This window comes from Lynx rufus, unplaced genomic scaffold, assembly GCF_022079265.1.
Source record: "Lynx rufus isolate CCGP_SWC_20201006 ecotype Redwood Valley unplaced genomic scaffold, mLynRuf1.p SCAF_2, whole genome shotgun sequence".
NCBI classification, from domain to species: domain Eukaryota; kingdom Metazoa; phylum Chordata; class Mammalia; order Carnivora; family Felidae; genus Lynx; species Lynx rufus.
This window is the reverse complement of record NW_025814834.1, coordinates 179,311,024-179,336,960: the sequence shown is the minus strand read 5'-3', so window position 1 is coordinate 179,336,960 and position 25,937 is coordinate 179,311,024. Positions and strand designations below refer to the sequence as shown.

The following is a 25,937-nucleotide window of genomic DNA, read 5'->3' as shown; positions in this document are numbered from 1 at the left end:
CTTCGCCTTCCCAGAGAGGCCAGATGGGGACAGGGAGTGGCCAGTTGAGGCCCTTGGGACATCGGGCCATGAGGCAGGAGCTCATCTGGAAGGGAAGGGGCCCCTCTCCTAGGGAAGTCCCCAAGCCTGACTCTCAGGGCCCTGAAGATTTTGTCCAGATCCTCATTCCACCTGGGACAAAACAGACCCAGAGAAGGTGAGAGCCTTGTGCCACGTCACACAGCAGCTGAGAGTCAGCCCCAAGGGTTTTTCCACCTTCCCAGGCCAGAAGGGCTAGCACCCAGGCCTGGGGAAGGCTGCCCAGCCTCCCGATGGGCCCTCGGCTCCCTGACCCAGCAGCTGTTTTCCATGTAAATTAAGTTTCTGGCAAAAGAGGGCCAAGGCATGTTCTTGCAGACCGCAATGTCGATCGGATTAGGAGCAGCAGGAGAGGAGAATTAAGGAAGAAAAGCATTTCTAATTCTCTCTGAAACGCAGCAGGGCTGCCAAGGAGCTGTCATAATACAAGGGTCGCTTTACCCAGAAAGATACATCGTCCCCGATGGCTCCTAATGGATGCTTATGGTTGGGAAGTTTGCAGATCTGCGGCCCCAGGTCCCTGGGGCTCAGTGCGAGCCAAGCATGGGGCCTGGGAAAACCAGGGCAGGATTCTGGTCCTCGGGCACCAGTCTGCTCGGGATAGAGGCCTCCTTGGCATGGAGCCTGGGCCATTCCCTGTCCCTGCTCAGGCCCTTCAACCTGAGATCAGTAGAGAGAGCTCAGGCCCCGGGGACAGGCAGGTCTGGGGTGGGACCCTTGGCTCCGTCACTCCTGCGTTGCACAACCCTGCAGATTTGTTAACTCTCTGGGCCTCAGTTTCCACGTCTAAGATGGGGGATTAAAAACTGCCCACCCCCTAGATTCATAGAGAAGACTAAATGAGATACGGTGTGTGAAACACCAGGCTCAGCGCTGGGTTCAGGTTCAGGTTCAGGTTCGTCCCTCCCTCACCAGAGTGAATACAGATGTGGTGTTTTCACCAGCAAGCTCATGTGCATACTCTGACGGTGTCCCTCCTCTCCTCTTCTGCTTCCAGTGGCTCCCCATTGCCTGCAGGATGAAGACCAAAGCCTCAAGCCTGGCTGTGCCCCTGCAACGTCTTCCCAGCTGAGGCCTGCCTGTCCCAGACCCATCTCTGTACGCCCCCACCCCACAGGACTGAAGTAGTTTTCTTTCTCCAGCCTCTAGACTTTCTCTGCTTTATTTGCAGCTGTATCTCGGAAAACAGTACGTGCTCCATAAATCTTGCAGGGCAAATTAACAGGCTCTCCTTGCTCTGTTGTCCACTGTCATGCTGATGTCCCTGGATTGGCCCTGGTTTTCTCTTCACCGCCCCCCCCCCGCCCCCGTCCTCCCTTGCACTCAAGTACTCAAGTACCCACCGCACATGGCCCTGGTGCTCTTCTGAAGATGCAGGATGAACCAAGAGGTGGGCTTTGCACCAAGTAGCTGTCCCATCCCCCTGCTGCACTGGGTCCCTCTGTGGCTCACACACTTGTTGTCCAAACAGAACTCAATGCTTTCTCCTGCAAGCCTGCTTCTTTCTTAGACCCTCTGTCCTGGTGAAGGGGGACACCACCATCCTGACCCCCAGAGTCTGTTTCTGCTACTCCTCTGCCAACCCCCTTCTCCCCCGCCCCCCGCCCGCCGTCCCACTCTGCCCCAAGCCACCCCCACCACCTCTCCTGCTTCCCAGCAGTGGCCTCCCTGCCTCAGGCTTCCCAACCAGCCCCAACCAATTCTCCATATGGCCCCCAGAGCCATCTTTCAAGGTGACACGTCCCTTCTCTGCTTAAGACCCTTTGATGACACCCACTGTCCTCAGGATGGCCCAAACTCCTCGGCAGAGCTTTGGGCCTGTCACGTCTGCTCCCCGCAGGACGCCTCTCCTTGCGTAGCTGCCTGGCCTCGAGACAGGCAAGGTGCCTGCTGTTTCAAGCTTTAGTCACTCTTGGGAACGCTCTCCTTACTGTCTTGGCCTGCCCAGTGCTTAATGACAACATGCACCAACTTCTTCTCAGAGCTTTTACTTTGGGCTAAGTACTGTTCTACACCCTTACTGTAGATGTACTAGTTTAAGCCTCACGGCAACCCTCTACACAAGTCCTCTGTTGCCCCCATCTGACAGTTGAGGAATATGAAGAAGAAAGGCGCTAAGAGATGTGCCCAAGGCCACGGGCAGGCTGGCACCAGAGCACACACAACTGCAGTCCACTGTCCCCCATGTCATTTCTTCCATGGACCCTCTTGCTCCCACCCTTCTCTGTGCCCCTGACTATTCTCTGCATCCTTCTATTGCCATCTTTATTATATTATATTGAATTATCTCTTTATGTCTATCTCTGCCTGCCAGGTCCCCATTGGAGGAGGACACCATGGTTTTCCATTTTTGTATCCTCAATGCCTACATGGGGCCCAACATCATGTATTTACTAAATGAGCCATGGCGAGTGGGCAGATGGATGACAGAGAAGCTGGTGGACGGTCTGTGGGCAGATAGATGTCTGGCTGGCTGGAGGTAAGGAAGTGAACTCTGGGGCCAGGTGGGAGGCAGATCCTGGACGATGGACAGGACCATCCTCGGTCGTGTGGGTGAATGCACGTAAGGAGTGCGGGCACCTGGCTTGATGCTGGACAGGTGTCTGGGAGGCCAGCGGGGCATCTGCAGAGGTGGGCCTGGAACGAAGACCGTCTTACCTTCTTACGCACCTGCTGCTCTTTAGCTGAATGGGCCTTCACGTGCTTTCGGAGGGAGCTGGGGTCCGTGTAGCGCTTGGAGCAGCCAGGGATCTGACAGGCGTACGGCTTCTGTAACATCAGAGGTGCAGAGGTGGGGTGAGTCGGGGCCATCTGCCAGGCCCCAAGGTCATACTGTGTGACCTGCAATTGGGAGGGGGCAGGCAGCAGGTTCACACCCTGTCCCTCCCTCTCTGTCCCCAGCCAGGAAGGATCCAACTCTGCCAGCCCTGCCCACAGCCTCGTAGTGAAGGAGGGGTTGTGTCTCCATTCTACTCTCGTGCCGGAACCCCAGATAAGTCGCCTCCCATCTCTGAGCCTCACTCTTCTCCCTTGCAAAATGGGGCCAACTGAGTTCTAAGGATTCTCCCAGCTCTGACAGTGCTCTGAGAAGAGTACACCCTTTGAGCCCACGGCTGCAGAGAAGGTGCGAGTGGACAAGGAGTACAGTGAGGTGGCGGCCTTGGAGAGGAAGAGGAGGGGCAGGGGAAGAGAGGGGACAGCACAGGGCCAAGCTGGAGTACGGCAGGGCCCCAGGCTGGGAGTGACTAATCACACCTTGTAGTGGGTCCAGAGATGCCAGACTGCTCTCTGGACCATGAGAAAACCAGATCCTCATTCTGATGATCACGGGAAGCCGGGGGAAGGTGGACCTCAGACACAGGCCTGGGGAGGCTGGGGGTCTGTGCCTTTTGTGTACTTCCTCTTAGGGGCCCCCACTGCTCATGTAGAACCAATCCATACCCTTTACCACCTCCCCTGTTCCCCTGTTCCTGCCTGGGCCTCATGCTGCTCTCCCTGCCTCCAATCTCCCCTCCCACCACAGCCAGAGAGCCTTTCTCACAGACCTGGCCATGCTCTCACCTTTGAAAAATCCTTCCATGGCTCCCTCGTGCCCTCGGACACAGCCCATCTCCCGGTACTGAGGGCGCGCTGTGACTTGGGCCTACTGAAATTCTCACCTCTCCTCCTGCCCCTGTCCTTGTGTGCCCACCCACCCAGCCCTCCTGGAATCTTCTTTCTGTCTCTACCTCCTGATCTTCCCAAGGGCACCACTGTGCACCCAGCAATTCTGGGTTTGTTCAGTGTCCTTCTCTACCAGGTGGTGCATTTCCTCGGGGGATGATCCCTTCGGATTCATCTCAGGTCCCAGGGACTGACCCAGGAAGTTGCTCCAACTGAATTCTGAGCTCTCCCTTAGGGGCTCCTGCTGAGGCTTGAAACAGTCCATCCCTAAGGCCTCCCTTTTTGACTATACCTAGTGGTCCTGATTGCTCAGGGCCCTCCGGCCTCTAGCAACTAGCAGGGAGGGTGTCTGCAGGATGTGGTGCCTTTCACATTAAGTACCGGGGACCACTATGTCCCTGTCAGACATGCCCATGTGGAACTGCCCCCCTCTCCCACCCCAGACCTCAGGCAACTCTGTCCCTGCTGGCCTGAGGACAGGCCAGTCCAACTGCAGACCCAGGGACCTCATGGGGAGGGGCAAGCAGAAAGAGATGACCATACCTTGGTGCTGCCACGGACAGTTGCCAGGTTAAAGAAACGGAGGAGAGCAAAAAGAAAGAGACAGTGAAGTGAGAGGCTTGCCGCGCTGAAAGGAAGGTGTGGGGCAGGAGGGTGGAGGGCACACTCAGACGTGCCCTCCCCAGCCGCGTGAGACAGACATGCTTGCACACACACACATGCATGCACACACACACGCACACACACATGCACACAACGCTATGGGCCTGCTCCCACCCCAACACATGCACATACATACACAGAGACATTCTCTCTCGTGGGCCCTGCCCTGTCCTGCCCCAGGCCCCGTCCCCGGGGGATGCTGATACAAATCCACACGTTTTTGCCAAAAAGCAAACAAACAGAGCTCCGTGTGTGCAGGCGCGCTTGCCTGGAAAGGGCGCGAGGCCCATCTCTGTGTTTGTTTTTCCAGGGCCTGACGTGTGCAGAACATTCCTCCAGCCCCGCTCCTCCGTGAGCCCTCAGGAAACCCTGTGGCTGTCCCAAGCAGCAGCCAAGCCCCAGGCCTGGAGTCACTGCCCCAGCTCCGAAGCCTTGTTAGTAACAAGGACACTCGTGATGGTGTAGTAAGGACACAGTGCCACGGCCGAAGCACAGATGAGGAAACAGAGGCTGAAGCTTTGTCCAAGATCTCGCAGTATGAGTGCGCCAGTGACACTCTGTTAGGAGGCCTCTTCTCATCTGGGCAAAGGAGAGACCATCGCCCCCTGGGGCCGTGGCAGTCAGGACTGAAAGCCCACACTGAGTGCCTGGGGATGCGGCAGGGTTTGCTCAGCATTCAGTCAGCGAGTCAGAGGAGGGAAAGGAGGGACTCACATTTGCTGTGCAGACCGTGTGTCAAGCCTGTCTTTGCATCATTTCAGTTGATTCCCCTATGATGTAGGTGTTTGAGGAAATGGAGGCCTAGAGAGGCTAGGGGCATTTCTTCGAGCTCTGAGCCCAGGTGGAGGGCCAGAGTTAAAACCTGGCTGGCTCTCTCTAGTCTGTTCTTCCACTTTCCTGCCCGTGGGGAGAATCCTCCGATCTCTGGCGCCAGAGGGGAGCTGGGAACATGACGGGGTCCCTTCTGGAAAACAAGGCCCAGCCTGCATGGGCCTGACCCACTGGCCTCTGGGCTGTGGGTGCAGGGCTTGGCGGCTGTACCTACAGGCTTCACCAGGACCTTTGGGGAGATGAAGGCCTGAGATAACCCCGTGGGCTCATTCTGGGCCTGACCTGACCTAGTCCTCAGAGCTCTTTTCACACACCAAGTGGGGGCCAGAGGCCTGTTGCTTTGGGGCTGGGTCCAGGAAATGCAGCAAGGAGGGAGGGAGGAAGGGAGTAAGTCAGAGTAGGTGACCCTGAGAGGCCTGGAGGGACATTGCTCAGGCTGGGGGTGGGGCATGCAGAGAGGCCTGGTGTTGTGGGTGCTGCCTTGTGGTCTCTGGGACATGTAACCAGGAGGCTCGGGCACAAACTGTGCCCCTCAGGACCTGGGTGGGGGCCATGGGCCCCAGGGGCTGGGCTTGTGAGATGGTAATGAAGGCAGGGGTTTGTTAGAATGCCTCCTCACTTGTGTCTCCAACAAAGCCTGTGATAATGCAGCCTGAGAGGGGAGGGGTGGAGAGAAGGGTCGGGTTCAGCCGGGGACAGGGCTCCTCCTTCCTACCCTGTCCCTTGTACTCCATTCCACCTCTCCAGGGTGGCTGATACACTGGCTTTTCCAGCAAGGGCCACTGGACTCTGCCATTTAGGAGCTGCGTGACAGTCTGTGACTTCACGTGAGTCTCAGTTTCCTTGCAAAATGAGGATAATGGCCCTTACCTTGTGGGTTGTTGCCAACATTAAACTCGAGGAGAGCGTACGTGATACTGATTGTGAAGAAAATGTATAGAACATTCTACCCAGGGCCTGGCTGGGACCCAAAACACTGAGCTCCCTATGTTTTCTGCCACCCCCTTCCCCACCATCTTCTTTGGGTCTTGGCTTTCCCAGCTTATTCACAACCAAATAAAGGGTTTGGATCAGAGGGCCTCCAGCTCTGACCGCTGTTGTCTTGTGGCCTCCAACTTACCCTGGAGGGGTTAGTCGGCCTTGTGGGCCTCTGTTTCCTCATCTGTGTATCTGGTACTAGACAGGCTGGGCCGGATGGCCACTCGGGTCTCCCAGCCCCCGACCAGTAGAGCTCCCCAAACATCTGCCCAAAGAGCACAGGTACATGGACTCCGGCTGTGGAACTATCTCCTGCTGTACATGGGGGCTGGGCTCCTACCAGGCTGCACACACACCCTCACACAGGCCCTGTAAGAGGGGTGTGAGGCCCAGCTCAGGGCACTGAACCTCCTGGAGCCCTGCTTCCTCCATCTGTCAAATGGCATAGTGACTGACTGGCCTGGTCAGTATGAGATGGTGGACACGATGTTCTAGAAAGTGCTCTGTTAACCTCTGAGGTCTGTAGGCTTGGGAGAAAACGGGGAGACTGACACTGATAGAGCTGCAGGTTGTCACAGTTTGGCCCAAACAAGGGAAAGGGGGTGGACATATAGGTATCTGGGGACCAGAATTAGAGTCTCAGGCCCTGCTCACTTCAACCCCTCACCCACCACGCTCAGGGGGTAAAGAACAGCTCTGGAGAGGCTCTGGACTGTCTGCACGGAGGGCGTGGGGTGGGCGGAGCGGGGAAGGCCTGCTCTGGGGCTGGCTGACAGGCCCGGGGAGAGGAAGAGGGTGGTGAGCCCACTCTCTCCGTGGGGACATGCCTGGCCATTGGTGCCTGGGCCAGTATCCACAGACTAAAGCAGTGGTTCTCAACTCGGGGAGAGTTTGCTTCCTCCTCCCCAGGATATCTGGCAATGTTAGAAACATCTGCCACAACTGGGAGAGGGAAAATTGCTCCTGCCTGTCTAGTGGCTGGACGCCAGGGATACTGCTAACTGTCCTACAAGGATGAGACTTCCCTCTCCCTGCATGCCGTCATCCCGCCCAGAACGCCCAGCGCTCGGGACGAAGGCAGGGTTTCTGCGAGGACCCTGGGTGCTACCCTGCATCAGACGAGTGAGGGACTGTGCACGCCTCCCACACCCCTTCCCCCTCGGCCTCTGCCCTCGGGCCTACCGTGTCAAGGTGGGTGCGCTGGTGCTTGGCACGGTCGCTGGAGTTGCTGAAGGCCTTCTGGCAGCCTGGGTGCTGGCACAGGTATGGCTTCTCGCCCGTGTGGCTCCGCAGGTGAATCTTGAGGTTCTCCAGCCGTGAGAAGGCCTTGCTGCAGCCTTCGAACTGCAGGAGAGGCTGGTGAGGGGCGTTCCGCAGCCCCCGGAGGGCCCACTACTCAGCCTGGAAATGGCCCCCCGTCTCCTCTGCCCCCAGTCCTGCCCAAGGCCTCCAGGTGCCCTGTTTCAGCTCCCCGTGAAGTGATCAGGACCCAGACTATATCTGGGAAGCCCTGGTGGGTCCAGAAAAAGTACTCCCCTGACTTAGAGATGGCTCCCGGTGCTAGAAAAGAAAGCGGTCTTTCCAACTCTGGATCTGGAAGGATCCCAGTGGCATGTGGAAAGGACACACGGCTGTTGGCAACCCTGAACGGACAGACAGGACAGCAGGTGCAGACAACCCGCATTCGGAACCTAAGGCCTGGATTTGAGTGGGGCTCTGTCCCAGTGAGGCTTTGGGCAGTGCCTGTCCCTTGACCCACCCTGTCCCTTATTTCTTTGCCTACAAACTCGAGACCCTGTGGCCACCACCCAGGGCTGATATGAGGGCCTCAGGGTGGGGGGAAGATGACTGTCAAAGGGCTTTGTCCACCTGGAGTGTGGCATCGGTGCTGATTGCTGTCAGAGTAACAACCGTATGTGTAAACTCAGGGTCTTTGATTTATCATTTGGCTATTTGTCCAGTGCCCACCATGTACCAGGCCCCATGCTGGGCGGTGGGCATGCAGCGGATACAGCACAGACCTAGCGATGCCCTTGGCCGGAGTGGGGGTGGACAGCAACAAATGCACTGCCTCCTCCCATGGCTCAGGCCGCCCCATCTCCATCCCACAGCCTCTGTCCACCTCCCGCCTGCCACCCCAGAATCCTCTAACTGCTCACTCCTCCCCACGTGACCACCCGAGGTCTCTGAGGTAACAACAGGACCCCGCTGCTCCGCCTGAGGCCCTGGGATGCCTGAGTGGCTCAGTGAAGTGTCCGACTTCGGCTCAGGTCATGATCTCACAGTTGGTGGGTTTGAGCCCTGAGTCGGGCTCTGCACTGACAGCTCAGAGCCTGGAGCCTGTTTCTGATTCTGTCTCTCTCTCTCTCTCAAAAATAAATAAACGTTAAAAAAAAAATGTTAAGCCCTGCACCCTCCACACCTTCCTGCCCCTCCCGACTCCCACCCACACCCTCAACACGGCAGGAGCCCACCGGGCAATCTCAAGCCTGAGTTCACACAAGTTGCTCAGCAAGGTACGTCCTCTTTCTCATAACCATCCATCCAATCTCCCCTCAGCCTTCAGAGTCCAGCTTGAATGCTGCCCCATGGCACATTCCCTGGTCCCCTCGTGTGATCGGCCGCTCCTTCCTGCTTCTCCTCAGTGTCTGGGGGGCCCAGCCAGGCCGGTGTTCCTGTGGTGGGCACCACGGGGTGGGAAGAGGAACCGACACGCACCCGAACCTGCTCTGTCCACCCAGGCGTGATGTGAGATGTTGAACCACACCATCACTCTGAAGTGTGAGGCCTCAACACCTCAGGGACAGACACTTCGTGTGGTGATCACAGGGCTGTGACTTGGCAACGACAGGGTGCAGGCCACGACTGACGCCAAAGCCCAGGTGGCTCTGCTACGCCCACTCCCTGCAGGTGGGCAGGGGGAGGTGACCCTTGAGGAGGAAGAGGCCAGAGGAACCAGCTCCTTTGCCCAAATCATTAGTTTCATCCCCCAGCTCAGGACAGACGCGAGGACAGAGACTCGAGAGACCATGACTCTCTCTCGGGTGAGCTCCCTTCACGTCTGTCTCTCCCTTGAAGGCCTGGCCGCAACGGCAGGCCATGCTCTACTGGGGCTCATCCGGGGCAGGCCGCCTGCAGCCAGGTTTCAGAGCCTGCCCCGCCCCCTTCGCCCAGATGGTGCGCCTTTTCCATGCATCAAAACCAGGAGGAAATCCTGTTTGGGGAATAAATAGGCCACAACTACTCCCTTGCTCTCCTGCAATGGCCCTGTGCCAAGTTCACCCCGAAATGAGGTGGAGGAGCCACGGCTGGAAAGCGGGCTGCCTCTTGGCACTCAGCCGGTCCCTCTGTTCCTCCTCTGGCCCATGCCAGAAGGGTGGACATCTAAGGCCGAGGGGCAGTGACTCCTAATGTGCTGTGTGCTTTTCCTGACTCTGGGGGCGTTCACCAGACCCTGGAGACCGGTGTTTCATCTTCTCCCCGCTGGCCAGCCTCCGTCTCGGCAACGTTGCTTCGTTCAAGCTGTACCCCTCCTGGGTACCCCACCTTCCCTTCCAATTCGTTGATATTCTAATTCATACATTTTTCAAAAGCCCAGGATCTGCAAGCTTGGTGTTCATGGCCTTCCACCACAGCCCCGACGCCTCTCCTGGATGCACACCCACCGTGTGTCCTGCTATAGCTGCATGGGAGTGTGATTCTCAATGTGTCAGGAACTTTCATGCCCCTGGGCCTTTGCTTGAGCTCTTCCCTGGGCCTGGAATGCCTTTCCCTCCCTCACTCATCTTGCAGACGTCTACTAGAGGTGCTAAGCACTACCTCCTCTGAGAAACTTCCCCAACCTCCGTGGCCCCTCCTTGGTCACACCCTGAGCTTAGGGGTTAGAAGATTTTTGCTGCACACTCACTTCTCACCATGCCTCTAGGCTGAGGGTTTGGGAGTTCCTTTGACGGCAGGGCTGGCATCTCATTCACGGGACAAAGGGTGGGTTAGAAACTTGAGCCAATGGGAGCACGAACAGAAATTCCCAGGCCTGGGGACGTACGTGCCCTTGTGAGTGCACCCCCTTCCCTCCAGTGTCCATCGAAGTACCCTGATACCTGTGCCCTATGTCTGTGTCACGCCCACGTACACTGGCCCAGCCCTGTCCTAACCCCACACCCGCGGAACCTCCCAGAGCTGAGTCCCAGGCTGGGGTGCGGCAAGCAGCTATCGGGGTAGAACCCCCGAGGTAGGACCAGAGGTAGTAGCAGTAGGTGGGGAGAGGTGGCTGCCCCATCAAGACTGTTCCAGGGTGAGGATGCTGCAAGTACCATGGCAGAATAACACCCCCATGAGGCCAGCACCCAGACATGCCAGGGACCTTGAGGCCATGGGGGCTCTGTCTGCAGCTGCGTAGGTCCACTCGGTCCTCCCCATTCAAGCACCGCACAGATGGCCCACAGAGGCAGAGAGAGGAGGATGTGCACCCTCTCTGTTGGGCCCAGGATTGTCACCAGGGTGCCCTCGTATCCCTCCACAGCCCTAGGGGCAAATATTCCTCTCCTCCTGCCAGGAGCTGGGGCTCAGGGGACCAGCACAGCAGGCATAGACACCGCTCTGCCGTGGGACAACCTGGGCTTGTGTCCTGGCTGCGCAACTCCCTGAGTGCTCCGGGAGGAGTCCCTCCAAGCCTTCGAGCCTCAGTTTCCTCATCTGTAAAACTAGGTGAGTCCTTCCAACTGTGGAAGGTGGCTGTGAGGGTGAAATGAAAGAGTGCCAGGTTAAGTGTTTAGCTCAGCACCAAGTCCCCACCTAGTGTTGTCACTGCTGCTCCCATTCAAGGTCACCAAGCAGGTAAGCAGCAGGTGGCATTCTGCTGGGGTGGCGTCTCCGGGCCTGCCCCTCTGTAGAGTGGAAGGGTGTGTGTGTGTGTGTGGCATGGTGGGCTCCCACATCTCCCCATGTCCCGCTTCCACTTCTCACTCCTTCACCCCTTACCTTGCTCCCCATCCTCCTCCTTCGGCCTGGTAGCTTGGACTAACCATCCCATCACACCCTGTGCTTTCAAACCCCTTGGCTCAGGTGTAGGGGGCGGTTAGCCTGGGCTTGGGGTCTGGAGCAGCATGGGGACTGGGGAACAGGATGGGGGCTTGAGGGGCAGGTGTCCAGGGCTGTCCTGGTTCCACTTCTACAGGAGCATATGCATCTTGGACAGGTCTGTCTCCCCTTGTCTCTCTACCCTGGGGATCCAGGATCTGGAAGCCTAAAGCTGAAGCCTACCCATCTGAGTTTCCTATGAGCCCCTCCCTGCTGCCTTACAGCCAGCGGCCTCACCAGACACCCCTATGGCCCTTCCCGCTCTGTGAGTCTATTTCTACGCTGCACATTTAGGTGGGTCACCTCCACTCAAGACTCTCTAGGGCTCATCATGCCTTCTCACAGCCAGTCAATCCCCTTAGCATTGGAGGCCTTCTAGGGTCTGATGCCACACAGCCTGGGGTGAAGGGTCCAGACTTGGAAAGCACAAAGTCCAGCAAGTCAGCGCCCCCTCTGTGCCTCAGTGTCTTTCTCGGTAAAACGAAGACAGAAACCAGCTCACGGAGTTGGTTGTGGGGTGAGACGATGTGCATGTGTGCATGACACACAGGACATACTCTGTAAATGTCATCACTGTTATTGTGGTGGTGATTCTTTCTATCTTGCCCTCAGAAAAAAACACCAGCCTAGGCCAGGTTTTACCATGGCAACCCCATGTGGTGTCCTTTGGGTGCCAGCAACAGCCTCTAATGAGAGCAAGGCAGCCTTTTGGGGGTGGGAATGGCCCGATGGGGCCCCACCTACTGGCCGTGTGGGGGCTGGGAGGTCAGCATGGAGAGGTGCCCCACCACTGTTGTGTTGTGGGGGTGCAGATGCTGCTGGAATAGACACACGCGTCTTGTAGCAGAAGGGTCTTATAGCATGGGTCTTGGCTTTGTTTCTGGCTTTGAGCTTTGGTTTCCCTGAGTGGGGTGGAAGATGGGTCCTAAGGCAATGCCACTGTGACCCAAGGACATAAGGATGCTTCCATGGGGTCTGTCCCCCAGGGGGTACACACAAGGGCCTTCCTGACATTCCTCCCATAACACTCCGGTCCCCTGGGGTTCGAAGGCAGACTTTGCCCTGGACAGACAGACCCCTTCCTCCCGGCTGTCAATGTTGAGGTATATAACCCTGCAGAGCAGACCTCCTGGGGCATCCCTCACCCTGTTGCAAGGGGGGCACAGGGAGAACTGTCCCTACCGTACCAGAAAGGCCAAGCCACAGTCAGAACTGCCCTCTCTCGCAGAAAGAAGGGACTCCTCAATCTTCAACCCGAGGTTAGCAGGTCGGACAGACCCCCTGACTCTGAAAGTTGTTCATGCACCCTATCCACCTGCCCCCGACCTCACTGCTGGTATCCCATCTGCACCTGCCCAGGCTTCCACCTATTCACTTCTGGAATTCACTCTCATCCTCTCATCTTTTTGCACATTGATTCATATCCTCTGCCTCATTCAGCTGCCCCTGTGTGCCTGGCGGCACGCTGGGAGCTGAGACTTCAGGGCAAAGAAGACCACAAAAGACCCGTAAGTCCAAATGAAAGACATGTATTCAGCCCCAAGGAGGGGCTAATCTCAGGGGGCTTCTAGCTGGGGAGGTCGGGGGTCACTAAAGCCTTCTTGGAGGAGCCGGGACTTGACGCCCAGGCAGGGTTTGGACAAACAGGGTGGGAAGCACAGGGAGACTGGGAGGGGTGCTGAATATTCTGGAGATTAAGGGGAGCAGGGAAGGAGAGGTGGAAGTAGAAATGGGAATTCGGGGGCTCCCTTCATTCCCACCCATGCAGTGGTGATCCATTCTAGAGCAGGTAAGTTTAGGGAGTTTTCGATCCCATTAAGACACCACAGAAACTGCCCTGTGCACTCACTGATGTGGCCCAGCAAATGGGGTGGCCCGAGGCTATTCACTGGGGGGACTCCGGTGCCACTGCCGCTGGCTAGACTCCCCACTACCTGGACCTCCCACCTTCCACCTAGATGCCTGAGCCAGGAACCTGTTCCCTCCTCCCTGGTCGCTGTATCTGATCGGCCACCAGGTCAGGGAAATGCCACCTCTTAAACCATCTTTCACGTGCACCCTCTTCTCTTCTTCGCTGCCCCGCTGCCCCGGTCCACACCCCCAGCATTTCTCACCCAGGTGACTGAACTAGCCACCATCTTGCCTCCTGCCCCTCCTCTCTCAACTCATTCCCACAGGATATCTGGGATCTAGAACGAAAACTGAAGCCCACAGGTCTGTCCCAGTCCCTCCCTGCTCAAACCCTGCACGGTTCCCTAGTGCCTGGGGAGTACAAATCCTCACCACGGCATCCCAGCTGGTGTGATCTGGTCCCCGGTGACAGTTTGGTGGGGCCCACCCCCTCCAACTCCCACCTCCAAACCGGCGTGTTTCAGTATCAGAGCGGCCTGGATGCAAATCCACACTTCCCAGCTGGATGGCCTTGGGCAAGTTCACTTCATTCTGCCGGAGCCCAGATTTTTCATCCATAAGTGGGGGCATCACTTGGGCACACCTGGGCACACAGTAGGTGGGTGGTCTCCGTGAACCACAGGGTGCATGCAGCATTCCGTCTTATTTGGGGTGAATGTGAAACATACCAGCTCAAATAACCAAACACACAACACATTTATCTAGCCAGAAACAAAGGCTCACACGCCATGGGCAGCAGAGAGGGTAGCTGCTGTGGACAGGAGGTACAAAGAGAGGGGAGAAGAAACAGAAAGGACTTTTGTCTAAAAAATGCAAAGAAATGGGTGTTAGGGATTTCTTCTTTACTTTATGATGCATAAACGTAAACTATATCGTAAGACAAAACAGGTGAATTCAGAATGATGTAAGTGACTGGGAGACACCCTCTCGGACACCTACCAAGGGCCGGCTGCTGTGTAGGTCTCACGGGCTGTGTCATTTAATCATGACAACATGCTCTGCTGATAAGCCTCCTTCTTAGCCCCCCTGTGCAGATGAGGAAACTGAGGCTCGGAATGATGACACCACTGGCTCAACTCACAGCTGGTAACCGGCGGAGCTGGGGTCTGATCTCGATGGCTGATGTGCCAGTCTGTCCCTATGTGTCCCTAAACACTCTGGCCATTGCCTCAGGAGTAAAGCACCAACCACGGGGTTGCACTCAGCAGCTATTACTAGGATTTCCAGCTGGGCCCACATCCTGGGTTCCAGTCCCAGGCAAAGGCCAGGCCCGGCCCAGGATGTAGAGCCGACGCTGGGAGAGGAGGACGCCCTCCAAGAGAGGAGATACCACCGCACAAAAAGGAAAAACAAGGCGGCAGAGCAGAGAAGAAAGAGCACAGAGCACAGAGTCTTGAAAGGCCCAGTTTCCACATGTGGGGCGTGTTACAAGAGAAGATTAAAATAACGGGGGAAAATACCCCGGGAACCGTGAAGCCCTAGACCATCTGGAGTTTTATAGTAACAGGCAGGGGAGAATCAGAACCTAATTGAAAAAAGTCCACTGCAATCCATTACCGCTGCGTGCAGCTCACAGAACCAAGGGCAGGAGATGAAAGACGGGGGAGCCATCCCAGGAGCCCGGGAGGCCGAGCCAAAGGGCCCTTTAAGTTCTGGCTGGGGGTGGGGGGAGGGCACTGGGTCAGTTGTCAGAATCTGCAGGCCTGGGCTCACCTCACGCAGCAATCTGCCCTCTCTGAGCCTCGCCCTCATCTGTCGAATGGCTAAGCAAGATCACTCGGGGAAGCCCCAGCACGGTGCCAGACACACCTCTGGTGCTGAGCACGACAGTTCTCTCCCTCTGGCCCCTGGGGAAGGAGGAAGAGTGCCGTTCCACATGTAGGGCAACGCGCCTCATGCCACAGACCCCAAGGTCGTTCAGACAGAGGCTTGTTCCCGGGGGCTCCACCACCGAGAGTCACCAACTTGGGCAAATCGTGTCCCATCCCTGCCCCCATTTCTCTCCTCTCTAAAACGGGGCTGCCACTAACTACTGTTGCAAGTGGCACACGGTAGGCGTCTAGCGAACGTCAAGTTTCCTCCCTGTCGCTGTTGTGGCCTGAAGAGGAGCGAGGGCCTGGTTTCTCATGCTCTGGCTAAGAATCTGGACGCAAAGGGCAAGGAGGGAGTTTTGGGGGAACAGGGCATGGGTGGGGGCAGGGGAGGAAATGCCTCCACTTTTGGCATTTGCCAGTGACTTGCTTCTAAACAAACACATTTCTGGTTTAAGGGTAAAATATATTGGGTTACAACAGTCTGGCAGGCCATTCGGGGATCAACTTCTCATTTTTGTGCAAACTTTTAACTTACTTTATAACAATGATTTGGATGTGCAGTGCCAGATTCTTCTCCAAGATGTCAAATAATTCTGTGTTTGGCCAGCTTGAAAGGCCAGCCAGCCGGGAGCTGAGGTCTACTCTTCACTCCCGCACCCCTGCAGGGGACTCTGGCCCCGAGGTTACTGTCCTATGAGGCCCTCTGGGGTTTCCATGGAAGTCTCTTCAGAGCCTGTGCTTCGCCAGTCCTCAGGGGGTCTGGGCAAGAAGGGGAGGAACAGATATGGAAGGATCTCTGGGAGGTGAGGCTGGAGGGCCAGCCTGGACTCTGTGCACTGTGAGCCCACAAGGGTCTGGTCTAGCTTTGGGCACGCAGTGCCGTCTGAATAAATGAAGGAGTGGGCAGATGTGTGTACGAGGGAGACTATGACCCTAACAGCAGCTATCACATTTACTCTGTACCTGGGACTGGGCCAAACTCTTCCTAAATACGATCTCCTTTGTCCCATTAGGACAGTGTACCACCCCCCCCCCCCACCTCATTATACAGGCAGAAACAAAGGCCCAGAGAGTTTAGGGGTCAGATTCCCAGAGCTCATGAGGGAGGGAGCCTGGGTTTGCCTCCAGCGCCTGAGCTCTGTGCCCTGGGCCAGCCAGGACTGAGATCCGAGGCCGGGGTGGGGGTCTCTTCACAACTGCTCAGCTCTCTGCGTCTTGGTAATCATCCAGAGAGGCGGCAGGGCGGGTGGGGGTGGGGGGCGTGGCACACAAAAGGCAAAGGGAGACTGGGCCAGAGGCACCACGGCTCTCCAGGTTTCCAAGGGTCGGGATGAGGGCTGCAGACCCCTTGTCTTTCCTCACCAGGACTGCACTGGAGGCTCTTGGCTGAGAACTCTCCAGTAGAAGGTCTCTGGGCCAGAAGCAGGTTCTTATTCCCAGGCAGCAAGGGCCAAGAGGACTATGCCACCCCTCCAGGCTGGATAGGAGAAGCGAAGGGGGCTCAGAGTCTGCTTGCGTAGACAGGTGGGATCTGGGGAAGCTCCAGTGTCAAGAGGAGGCCAGACATCATTGGAGATGCGGAAAGAGGCCCTACTAGGGGCCAGGGGCCAGCAGAAGGAGACAGCACCGAATGGTTAACACATGCACATGCACCAAGCCCCCAGCCGCAGACCTGGAGACACACACACACACACACACACACACACACACACACTCTGCCTGATACCTCCCCTTCCAACCAAGCTCCACATCAAAGACACAGAACCCAGGACACCAACACACAGCACCGATTTAAACACATGGCCACACAAACACGACTCACGTCACAGAGACGCAGAGGCCAGCACATACACGCTCACACGTGAACCAAGGACCGAGCTCCAGGCCCCACCACAGGCTCAAACGTACAACCCCCCCCAGACCCCAGACATACTGACAGACAACCCCACGCACAGCACAGCACATGCAGGAACTGGCCCATATCTCGGCACAGGACGGCCTCATGATGGTTTGTGCGCACAGGGAGAAGACACTCACCCAGAGACAACATCCAGAAAGTCTTCCAAGAGGTCAGTAGATAAAGACATGCCCTCATACCATCTTAACACCCAACCCAGCCAGTCCTGTGGACACTCCCACTCCCACACGCCTCTCTCCACGGCTCTCGGCAGCCCTCAGGGGCCCACCGTATCTCCCAACTTTCCCATGGCAGCTGGATGGACTGGCTTGGCTTTGGGGAGGGCACACATGACCTTAAAGAACCCTAAGACAAGGCCAAGAACGCCCTCTGGCTGTGCTGACCTCTAGCCCAATGCTCCCTCCTCCTCCCCGTGCTCAGCCACAAGCCACACCTTCCTGCCTCCAGGCCTTTGGCAATGCAGTGTCCTCTTCACATGAGGTCCATCTACTTGCCTGTCTCGTCCTCCCTGTCTTCTAAGGCTTTGGCTCAAGGCTCACGCCTGCTCCTCTCCCCAGTCTTTCCCTCACCCTCCCTGTTTCCGCCCTTCTCTGAGCACCTGGGACTGAGTTCTGCCGGGCCGCCACCCTGGTGCCTAGGCCAGGACTGCCCGCCTCTCACTGCTCACCCTTGGTGCAGACAACACACATGCCCTGGGGCCTTGCCTGCTGCTGGGCCCGGTGTCTAGAAACTCGCCCCCCAGGAGGGGAGGCAGGCAGGCACAGGCCAGAGAGCCACATGCAGCCGACCCCATCTCCATGGCCAACCACCAAGCAGGAGTGCCTGGTCCCTTTTACTGAGGTGACACCTTTGCAGACGGCTGCAGTGTCCAACTGGAAGAGCTGCTTCGGGAGGAGGAGGGAGAGGGACCACGGTGAACAAAAGGATCCTTTCCAGCCATCAGCTCCAAACCCCACCTCCTTCCCCCAAATAAGCTCGAGCCCCGGTCTGGGCAGGATATCTCCCCACCACCAGCACAGCTGGGGTTCAGGGCCGGTTCCCCTTCCTGTTGGCCCCTGTGAGGCTCAGTGTTCCCACTGCAAAATGGGGTGACGCTCCTGGCCTGAGATGCATGTGATGGACGTCAGAATGCCATGCCCTTGGTACTGAATACAGGACAGGTGCTCAGGAATGTTAGTCCCCTTTTTGGCTCCTCTCTCAAATTCCAAACAGCAACAGCAGTGATGGGTCCAGATGCAAAAACATCAGGGTTTGAAGACCCGAGGCCAACTATGTAACCTTAGACCAGTCACTTGCCTTCCCTGGGCTCACCCCAAGGCTGCCTGCCCAGGACGGGTGGGACAGTGGGCGTGAATGTGCACCAGGGTCATACAGGTGGCAGCAGCATAATTCCCAGTGTCCTAGGACTGCTTGGGGAGGAAAGAGACCCCAGACTTCCCACCCATCTCCTGAAAGAAAACCTCACATCAGGCCACCGGGAAACATTACAAATGTACAACATGCAAAGCTCCCATCTAAGGTTGTGGGTGGGTGGGAGCAAGCTGCCCAGTGTGCACCTGGGATTTAGATCGTCTGAGGATGTCCTGTGAGGCTCCGGGCCCCCACCTTGAGGTGGGAGCAGCGTTCTGAACCAGGCCTGTGAGGGGCAGGAGCAGGGCTGGGTCAGACTAGGTCCCACATGGGCAGCTCTGGGGGCAGCAAGGGCCACGGAGGTTGGTGGAGGAGTCACAGAGGCCCTGCTCAATGTTAGGAGGAACCCTAGCAGGGAGGAGGGGAGTGGCCTGTTCCCGATGTTCAGGAACAAAACCAGGCAACTTTGTGTTCACTGGGGCTGTTTGGATGGTACAAGATGGCTCCCAAATCTACTGGCTCTAAACTGGGCTGGACCTGCTACCCGAGGCCCAGCGGTATAAACGGGCCAGGATGACCCGCCTCAGCACCACTACCACTCCCTCATCTAGCCACCCATCACTGATCATTTCAGGGGTGCCAAGGTGGGCTGACCCTGTGCAGGTGACGTAGGGCCACACTCTGAATGAGGCCAAGCGGGCCCATGTCACATCCTCCTGCCATGGATTCGTAATGGGTTCTTAGTAACAGTGGGTGGAAGGAGAGGTGGCAGTCTTGCACTTGTACTTGAGCTAGTGAAGGAAGGTCACTTACAATTAGGAACAAATTACCCAAGCAAAAACCCCAAATGAAACCCAACCCATGGAGGGGATGAGAGCTCAAGAAGAGACACAGCAAACCGTTTTGGTGGCCAAGTGCCTCAGTCGGCAGAACACTTCTTTTCGTTGGCTCCACCAGCATCACAGTGACACCGTGAGAGGCGTTGTGGGGTTTCTCTGTAGCTGGGACTGCTGTCAGGGCCCCTCCACCCTGTCCCCAACTGCCCCACTGTGCACAGTGACATCCAGCTACAAGCCAGGCACCCAACCGGTCAGCCACAGGGGAGCCCCCTGGGCCAGGTATCCCGGGAAAGTCCCTTTCCCTGCTGGGCCTCAATTCTCATCTGTTGAATGGGTATGTGTGGAATAGCATTATACTTCTACTCAGGTGCCTCAGGGAGGAGATAACTTAGTAGAAAGCAGGGCAGACAGGAGTGAATTTCTGGCTTTTGGGTTTCGCCATCCCAGGGACCGAATGGAAAGATCTCTGGAGACAGAGATGAGTCACGCACAGTTAATATTTCAAACGATTTTTTCTGCCATAAACCTAAAAGTGCCCAACACGGCGCCTGGCACCAAGTGGGCTTTCGTAAATATCTGTTAATGAATGAAAGAACCGAGCAACAAACAACTGAGCCTCGAGCGACAAACAACTGAGCCTCGAGGGAAGTGAGGGGCAGGGAGACCCCTAATTAGTAGAGGTCAGGAGAGGTTTTGTCAGAAGAGCAGAGCTTCCTGTGTCCCTGCTCCTGAGACAGCGCTCCAGCTGCGACAGGGACAGAGGAGGGGTAGCAAGATGTGTAGACGGCTGCAGTCCCTGGAAGTGGAGAGGCTTTGGACTTTGCTCTTACGCCTCTGGGGCCAACCCCTGGGTATGCAACAGCACCCCCAGCTAGACTTGTGTGACCTGAAGCAGGGCTCTCCCCAGGCGGGGCCCAGGCCCCCTTACAGGCAGGGCTCCAGATGTTTCAGGAGGTCCCACACCCTGCACTGTGGGGGAGACAGTCTGAGCTGGCCCTGAGGCAGCCTTTCAGATGGACGGCGCACAGGCAGAGTCTGGCCAAAGATGGGGCCGGATGCTGGACAGCTCAGCAGGTGCCAGCATGACAAAGGCCCTGAGGACCCCTCGGTTCAGTGTATGCCCCCCACCCGCAAGAACTTAGATACAACTAAGAGGAAACATGGCAGTGTTCTTGAAATGCAAGCATGTAGATGCTCAGAATGGGCAGGGAGTTCAAGGAAAATGTCCACGTTACATTCCTTTCTCTCTCACTGGAGTTTTCAGACTTGATGTTTGAACCTGACGTAAATAAGTTAGCTGTGGACCCTTTCGGTGCACTGCCTTCTTTGACCTTCAGGGCACCCTGGACACAAGGTGCCATATCACCATCTTTCACAGATAAGGAGACAGGCCATCCCAGAGAGCCTGAGCTCGGGGCACCCGTGGAGTAAAGAGGCAGCATCGGGACTGAACTGAGGGGGGACTGATTTGTGGGGCAAAGCCCTTGGCCCTGCTCTTACACTGCATTCGACAAAAAGCAGAATGGTTAGGAAACACTAGGCCGTGGGAAAGAAATGGCAAAAAACATTAAGTGTCTCACCTTACCAGAAAATAGCAGTACTAGCAATAACAGCCACCACGCCGTTTTTCAGATTCCCTAAGAGCACTGATTGCCCTTAAAACCCAAATCCCCCCGCTCTTCAGTCCAGCACAGGTTGGAAAACTCTGGAAGAGTCTGGGGGAGGCATCCCACCCCTCACCTGCGCCTCGAATGCCCCACGGTTCTGAAGGAGAAATGTGGCTTCTGCTGGGTCAGGCGTGCTGTCTGGCTCTCCTGGGAGCCTTCTGTCCCTCAGACAAAGGGAAACACCCTGTGGTCACCCCACGAAAGAAGACCAAGTGAACTGAAAAAAAGTGTAACCATATGATAAAACAGAAAGGGGTCCTTAAGGAGAAACACGCTGCAAGGCACTTGGCCGAGAACCAAGGGGGGCGGCTGGAGGGGCGTTCCGGGGAGCAGGGCCCCTCCCAGAAGCCTGGCCCTGCAGAGCTGAGCCCAACTCAGGGGGACGCCTGGAACTCATTAGCATTATGTCAGGAATAATGTAAAATTAAAACATTTAGCTTTGGCTTCTAAAATTAAGGAGGACAAAAAGAGAAGGATGCCATTGTGCTGAGCCATGCAGCTATGACTTGGGCACCAATAATTTACAGAATATAAATCTCTGCCTTGCACTTGGGCCCAGCCCAAGACTGAGGACTGAGCGATGAGTCTGCAGCTCTGTCCTGGGGCAAGCCAAGTTGGGAGCCCGGGGGCGGGGAGGGGGCGGCTGGGGGCACAGGGCCCAGGTGAGGTTTTCCCACTGCTCACTCCCCACGGCGGTGCCAGGTTCGCGCCCACCCTGCCGCTCTCCTCACTGGCCCCTCCTTACCTCCCTGGCCACTGTGCTCAAATCCATCACCTATCCTGCGGTCAGACAGATTCCTAGATCGCAAGCCTGTCCTTATCACTGCTCAAAACCCAGTGATGGCTCCCTACTGCCTTCAGGATAGGACCCAAGGCCTTCAGCCTGGTGTTTCCAGCCTCCCAGCATCTGACCCTGCAGGCCTTCCAGCTGTGGCTGGCTCCCCAAGCTCCTGTTTCCTCTCCGGGCGCCAGTTACACCGACTACTTGGGCTTCCAGAACTTCCTGTACTTTCTCAGCTTTTGCATATGCTGTTCCCTTAGCCTGGAATTCCCTCAGGCATCAGGGCTAAACTCCAATAGTGGCTCCTCTGCAAAAGCTCTGGGCTTTGAGGCAGGCCCTGGGCCAGAGACCTCTCTGGGTCCACTCTGGTCCTGGGATAAAGGCAGGATGGCTGGGCCAGACTATGTAGGAACCCAAGACTCAGTGTTAGGACTGGCCAGCCTTTGGAGGCCCTTGTGTTACAGATAGGGACATCGAGGCAGACCAGAGAGGGCAGGGCTGACCAAGGCTTCCCTGGCCCCCCCGCCCTAGCTTTGGCCCCTTGGATTCTTAGGGCAGGCTCTTTCTGCTCCCACAGGCTCATTCTGGGGTATAGAGTACCCTGGAGTCACCCAGGCCTGAGTTCAAGTTGCAACTCCCCTCCAGCTCCGTGACAGCTGCAAACCATCTAACCTTTCTGAGGTTCTGCGTCTGTCGGCATTACGAGAATGGTAATGATAGCATAGGGTCACCCCCTCCTAGGGCTGTGCAGAGTCAGCATCGGATACTGCTGCAACACCGACCATCACCCCCCTGTGCAGATGGAGAAACTGAGGTCTGAGGCTACAGAGGATGGGGCATCAGTGACAGGATAGAGTCAGAAGCTCCTGCCTCTGGGAAGGCAGTCTGAGTGCAGTTCACAAAGCCTGACTTGTTTCAGTGACACAAGATAGCAGTTCATTCAGTTCTTTACTAGCCATTCATTCATTTCCTTGTTCACTCACTCACTCAGCTAAGTGCACAGAACCAGATGTCCAAAATATAATGTAGTGAAAAGAGCAAGTAACCAAACAGTAAATACAGCATGATTCCATTCTAGTAAAGAGTATAATCATCATATGTACAGAGAAAAGTCTGGAAAAATACTCTAAAATGTTAAACAAGGGGTATTTCTGAGTGGTGTAGTTAGGAGTAACTTTTCCTTTTTTTCTTTGTACTTCACTGTCTACTTTCTACTTCTTGATAGGTTACACTTTTTTAAAAATTTTTTAATGTTTATTTTTGAGAGAGAGAGAGAGAGACGGAGCATGAGCGGGGGAGGGGCAGAGAGAGAAGAGAGAGAGAGAGAGAGAGAGAGAGAGAGAGAGACAGAGAATCTGAAGTAGGCTCCAGGCTCCGAGGTGTCAGCACAGAGCCCGATGCAGGGCTCGAACTCACGAACTGTGAGATCATGACCTGAGCCAAAGTCGGATGCTTAACCGACTAAGCCACCCAGGTGCTCCTTGATAGGTTATACTTTTACATTTTTTTACTTTATGTTTTATGCTACTCTGTTTTGTTGGAAGTTAAAACAGAAAATCACAGTGGTCAGTGTAATCCTTTTATAGCCAGATTGAGGTTGCCGAACCAGACTTCTCAGTTCTCCATGGGGCTTTGGAGGAGTCGTCCTGGGGAATAGGACCCGAGGATGCTCCCACCCTCAATGTGGAGCCAGAGAGATTGAGTCAGGTCTGGACCTGACATGTGCTCCCTCCGTCCTCTGTGATGTGGGCAAAGGACTTTGCTTTGAAGTCAGTTTCCTTCCACATTAATATATGGGGGCAACACGATGACCTCTAGAGGGGATCTGAGGATCAAGGAAGACATGGATGTGACCAACTTTCCAAACGAAGGAAGAGGAAGCCCATGATAATGACAGCTGTGTACCTGCATCAGGGGACCCAAGGCCCACCCCCCTGGATGTCCTGAGGGACACAGATGCCTCCTCACAGGATGATATCACTGAGCTGTTAGATACACAGTGGCCAATGATGACTGAAGAGTCTCTGGAGACGGAGTGGACAGTTTAATTAAATAATGGTGACAGACGGCCTGACTCCTAGGGCAGAGGACACACAGTTAAGTCTGAGCCACAAGCCCAGATGAGGGAGAGCAAGGTTGCAGTTCACTTTCCGGCAGCAGCCAAGAGCTCAGAGCACTGGGGAGGAGACAGTGCTCCTTCTACACCCATCGCTACAGCCTCGGCTGAGTGTCTGGGGACACGATTCTGAGCCAACTGGATGGGGTGTGGGTTTCGGGTCAGGCGGACCAAGGTTCAAGTCCCAGCTCTGCTGCTTACTGGCTTGTGTCCTTAGGCATGTAATTAGCCTCTCTGGTCCAGAACTATCTTCTGAAAAGAGTCAACAAGCCTTCCTTGTGGGTTTGTGGTAAGGGCCAAATGAGATAAGAGGTGGCAGGGCCCCACCATCTTTGGGCTTGGGACAGGGCTCCACCCAGCAATACAACATGACAATGACGGGAGTCACACTCCATGCAGCCAGTGCCTCTGCTCCCATCACTGTCTATTTAGAGTGCCCTTCTGCCCCTGCCCCGGGCAAAATCCTGCTCACCCTCCAAGCTTCAGCTCATACGCCATCTCTTCCAGGGAACCTTCTTTGATTGCCCCACTGGTACAGCTAGGCCTCTCTGGGGTTCCACAGCCCTGTCCTTCACCTCATCACAGCCCCCCAGGACTCAGGATTATAACTGTCAGCTTCTGTACCCTTTCCTCCTGCCAGCTGGGGGTGTGAGTCAGACAGGGGATGGTCCACTGACTGGTCTCACTGCAGAGCCCAGCAACGGCCTTGACACACAGCGGGGGCTCAGGGCACATTTGCTGACTGGAACAATCTGCTCAGTCGCTGTTAGTCACCCTTGTCCAGTCCCACCCTCGGGTAGGGAGAAAGGCTCTTTTAAAATCACAGAAGGTCCGAGCTGGAAGGAGTGCTAGGGGAAGTCTGCCCCCATTTTACAGATGGGGAGACTGGGGCTGGGGAAGGAGAAAAGATTGGCTCAAGGCTGTCCATTAAGTCGGTGGTGATACCAAGACAGGGAGCCAAGTCTTCAGACTGGACTCCCAGCCTAGTGCTCTCTGACCTTTGGCCTCAAGGGTATTCTCCTCCTTCACCCAGAGAAAGGACGTCAAGGTCATCTCCTCTTGCATGCTCACAGAACTAGCTCTTGACTCCTGGGCCCTGACCTCTATTCCACTTTTCACCGCCTGCTCCTGCCTTTTAATGGATGCACGGTGCTACTTATCTCTGCAATGTTCCATGTCTCAGGCCCCGACCCAGGCCAAGCCCCCGTGACACACCTAGCCCCCCAGAACTTCACCAAGAGCCAGGGCTCCCGGTGGGCCCCTCCAGGCCCACTCAAGCCTGGATCCACAAGGGCCCTGCTTTAAAGTGTATCTGCTAACTGCAAACACCACAGTGGGTTTTCATCATCTTTGGAATGACTGTACATTCTGGAACACAAACTTGGCGAACTTGGCTCAGTCCAGGTCTGACAAACTCTATTTCCCTGCCTCTCCCTTCGTGCCGAGCCAAGCCTGGGCTGCCAGGGATTACCAGAGCAGAATGACGGTAATTTCTCATTAGAAATATGGTTCATAAAGTCCATTTCTATTTGACTCAAGGAGCCAGGAGCAGCCCAGAGAGGTCCAGTTTGAGAGTCTTTTTGTGAGGGGAGAGCAGGGAGGACTTCCATGTTCTTATAAATCTATGCTTATTGTGTTTTCCATGTTTTCCGCAATATGCGTATAAAACTTCTACAAATATTTGTTTTTAAAAACTCAAGGACAGAATCCTCCTGCGTCTCCGACTCCTCCCCAATGGCCTGCCTCCCTTGTTGCTTCTTTGCACTGGGGCAGTTTCTGCTAAAATGGGATGAATCTCTCCCCTCCAGTTGCCAAGCTCGACCTGGACCCTGGGTTTGCTCACTTTACCTTCTCAACCACTCCACGTTCTATTTTATTTTTTAAAAAGTAGCCTCCATGCCTAGCATGGGGCTCAAACTCATAGCCCTGAGATCCAGAGTCACACGCTCTACCGACCGAGTTAGCCAGGCACCTCAACAACTCTACATTTTAAAGATGACTCTTGCTCAAAGCCACCCCAGGAGTCCAGGCTGACTAAGACCTGAATACAAGTCTGCCTGATTCCTCTTTTCCACTATACCACTTTCCCTCTCTGGACCTCAGTTTCCCCCATTTGTTAAATAAAGGGAAGAGGGTTGAAGATAATCCCACAGCCCCTTCTGGCTCTGGCATGCCACGCCTAGTGTGACTGGCTTCTTTCAGGTAAGCATAATGATTTCAAAATTTTTTTTTTAACGTTTATTTATTTT

At 55.8% G+C, this 25,937-nt stretch overlaps 1 protein-coding gene across 3 annotated transcripts in view; it reads right to left on the bottom strand.

The window, feature by feature from the left end:
- GLIS1 (GLIS family zinc finger 1) overlaps positions 1–25,937 on the bottom strand; it is a 229,227-nt gene that overhangs the window by 14,211 nt on the left and 189,079 nt on the right. For all 3 annotated transcript variants that reach the window (XM_047085855.1, XM_047085856.1, XM_047085858.1), the window contains 2 exons: positions 7,396–7,557; positions 2,737–2,847 (listed from right to left, as the gene is read on the bottom strand). In XM_047085855.1, coding sequence (XP_046941811.1) covers positions 2,737–2,847; positions 7,396–7,557 — 273 coding nt within the window. The remainder of the gene's footprint in view (positions 1–2,736; positions 2,848–7,395; positions 7,558–25,937) is intronic.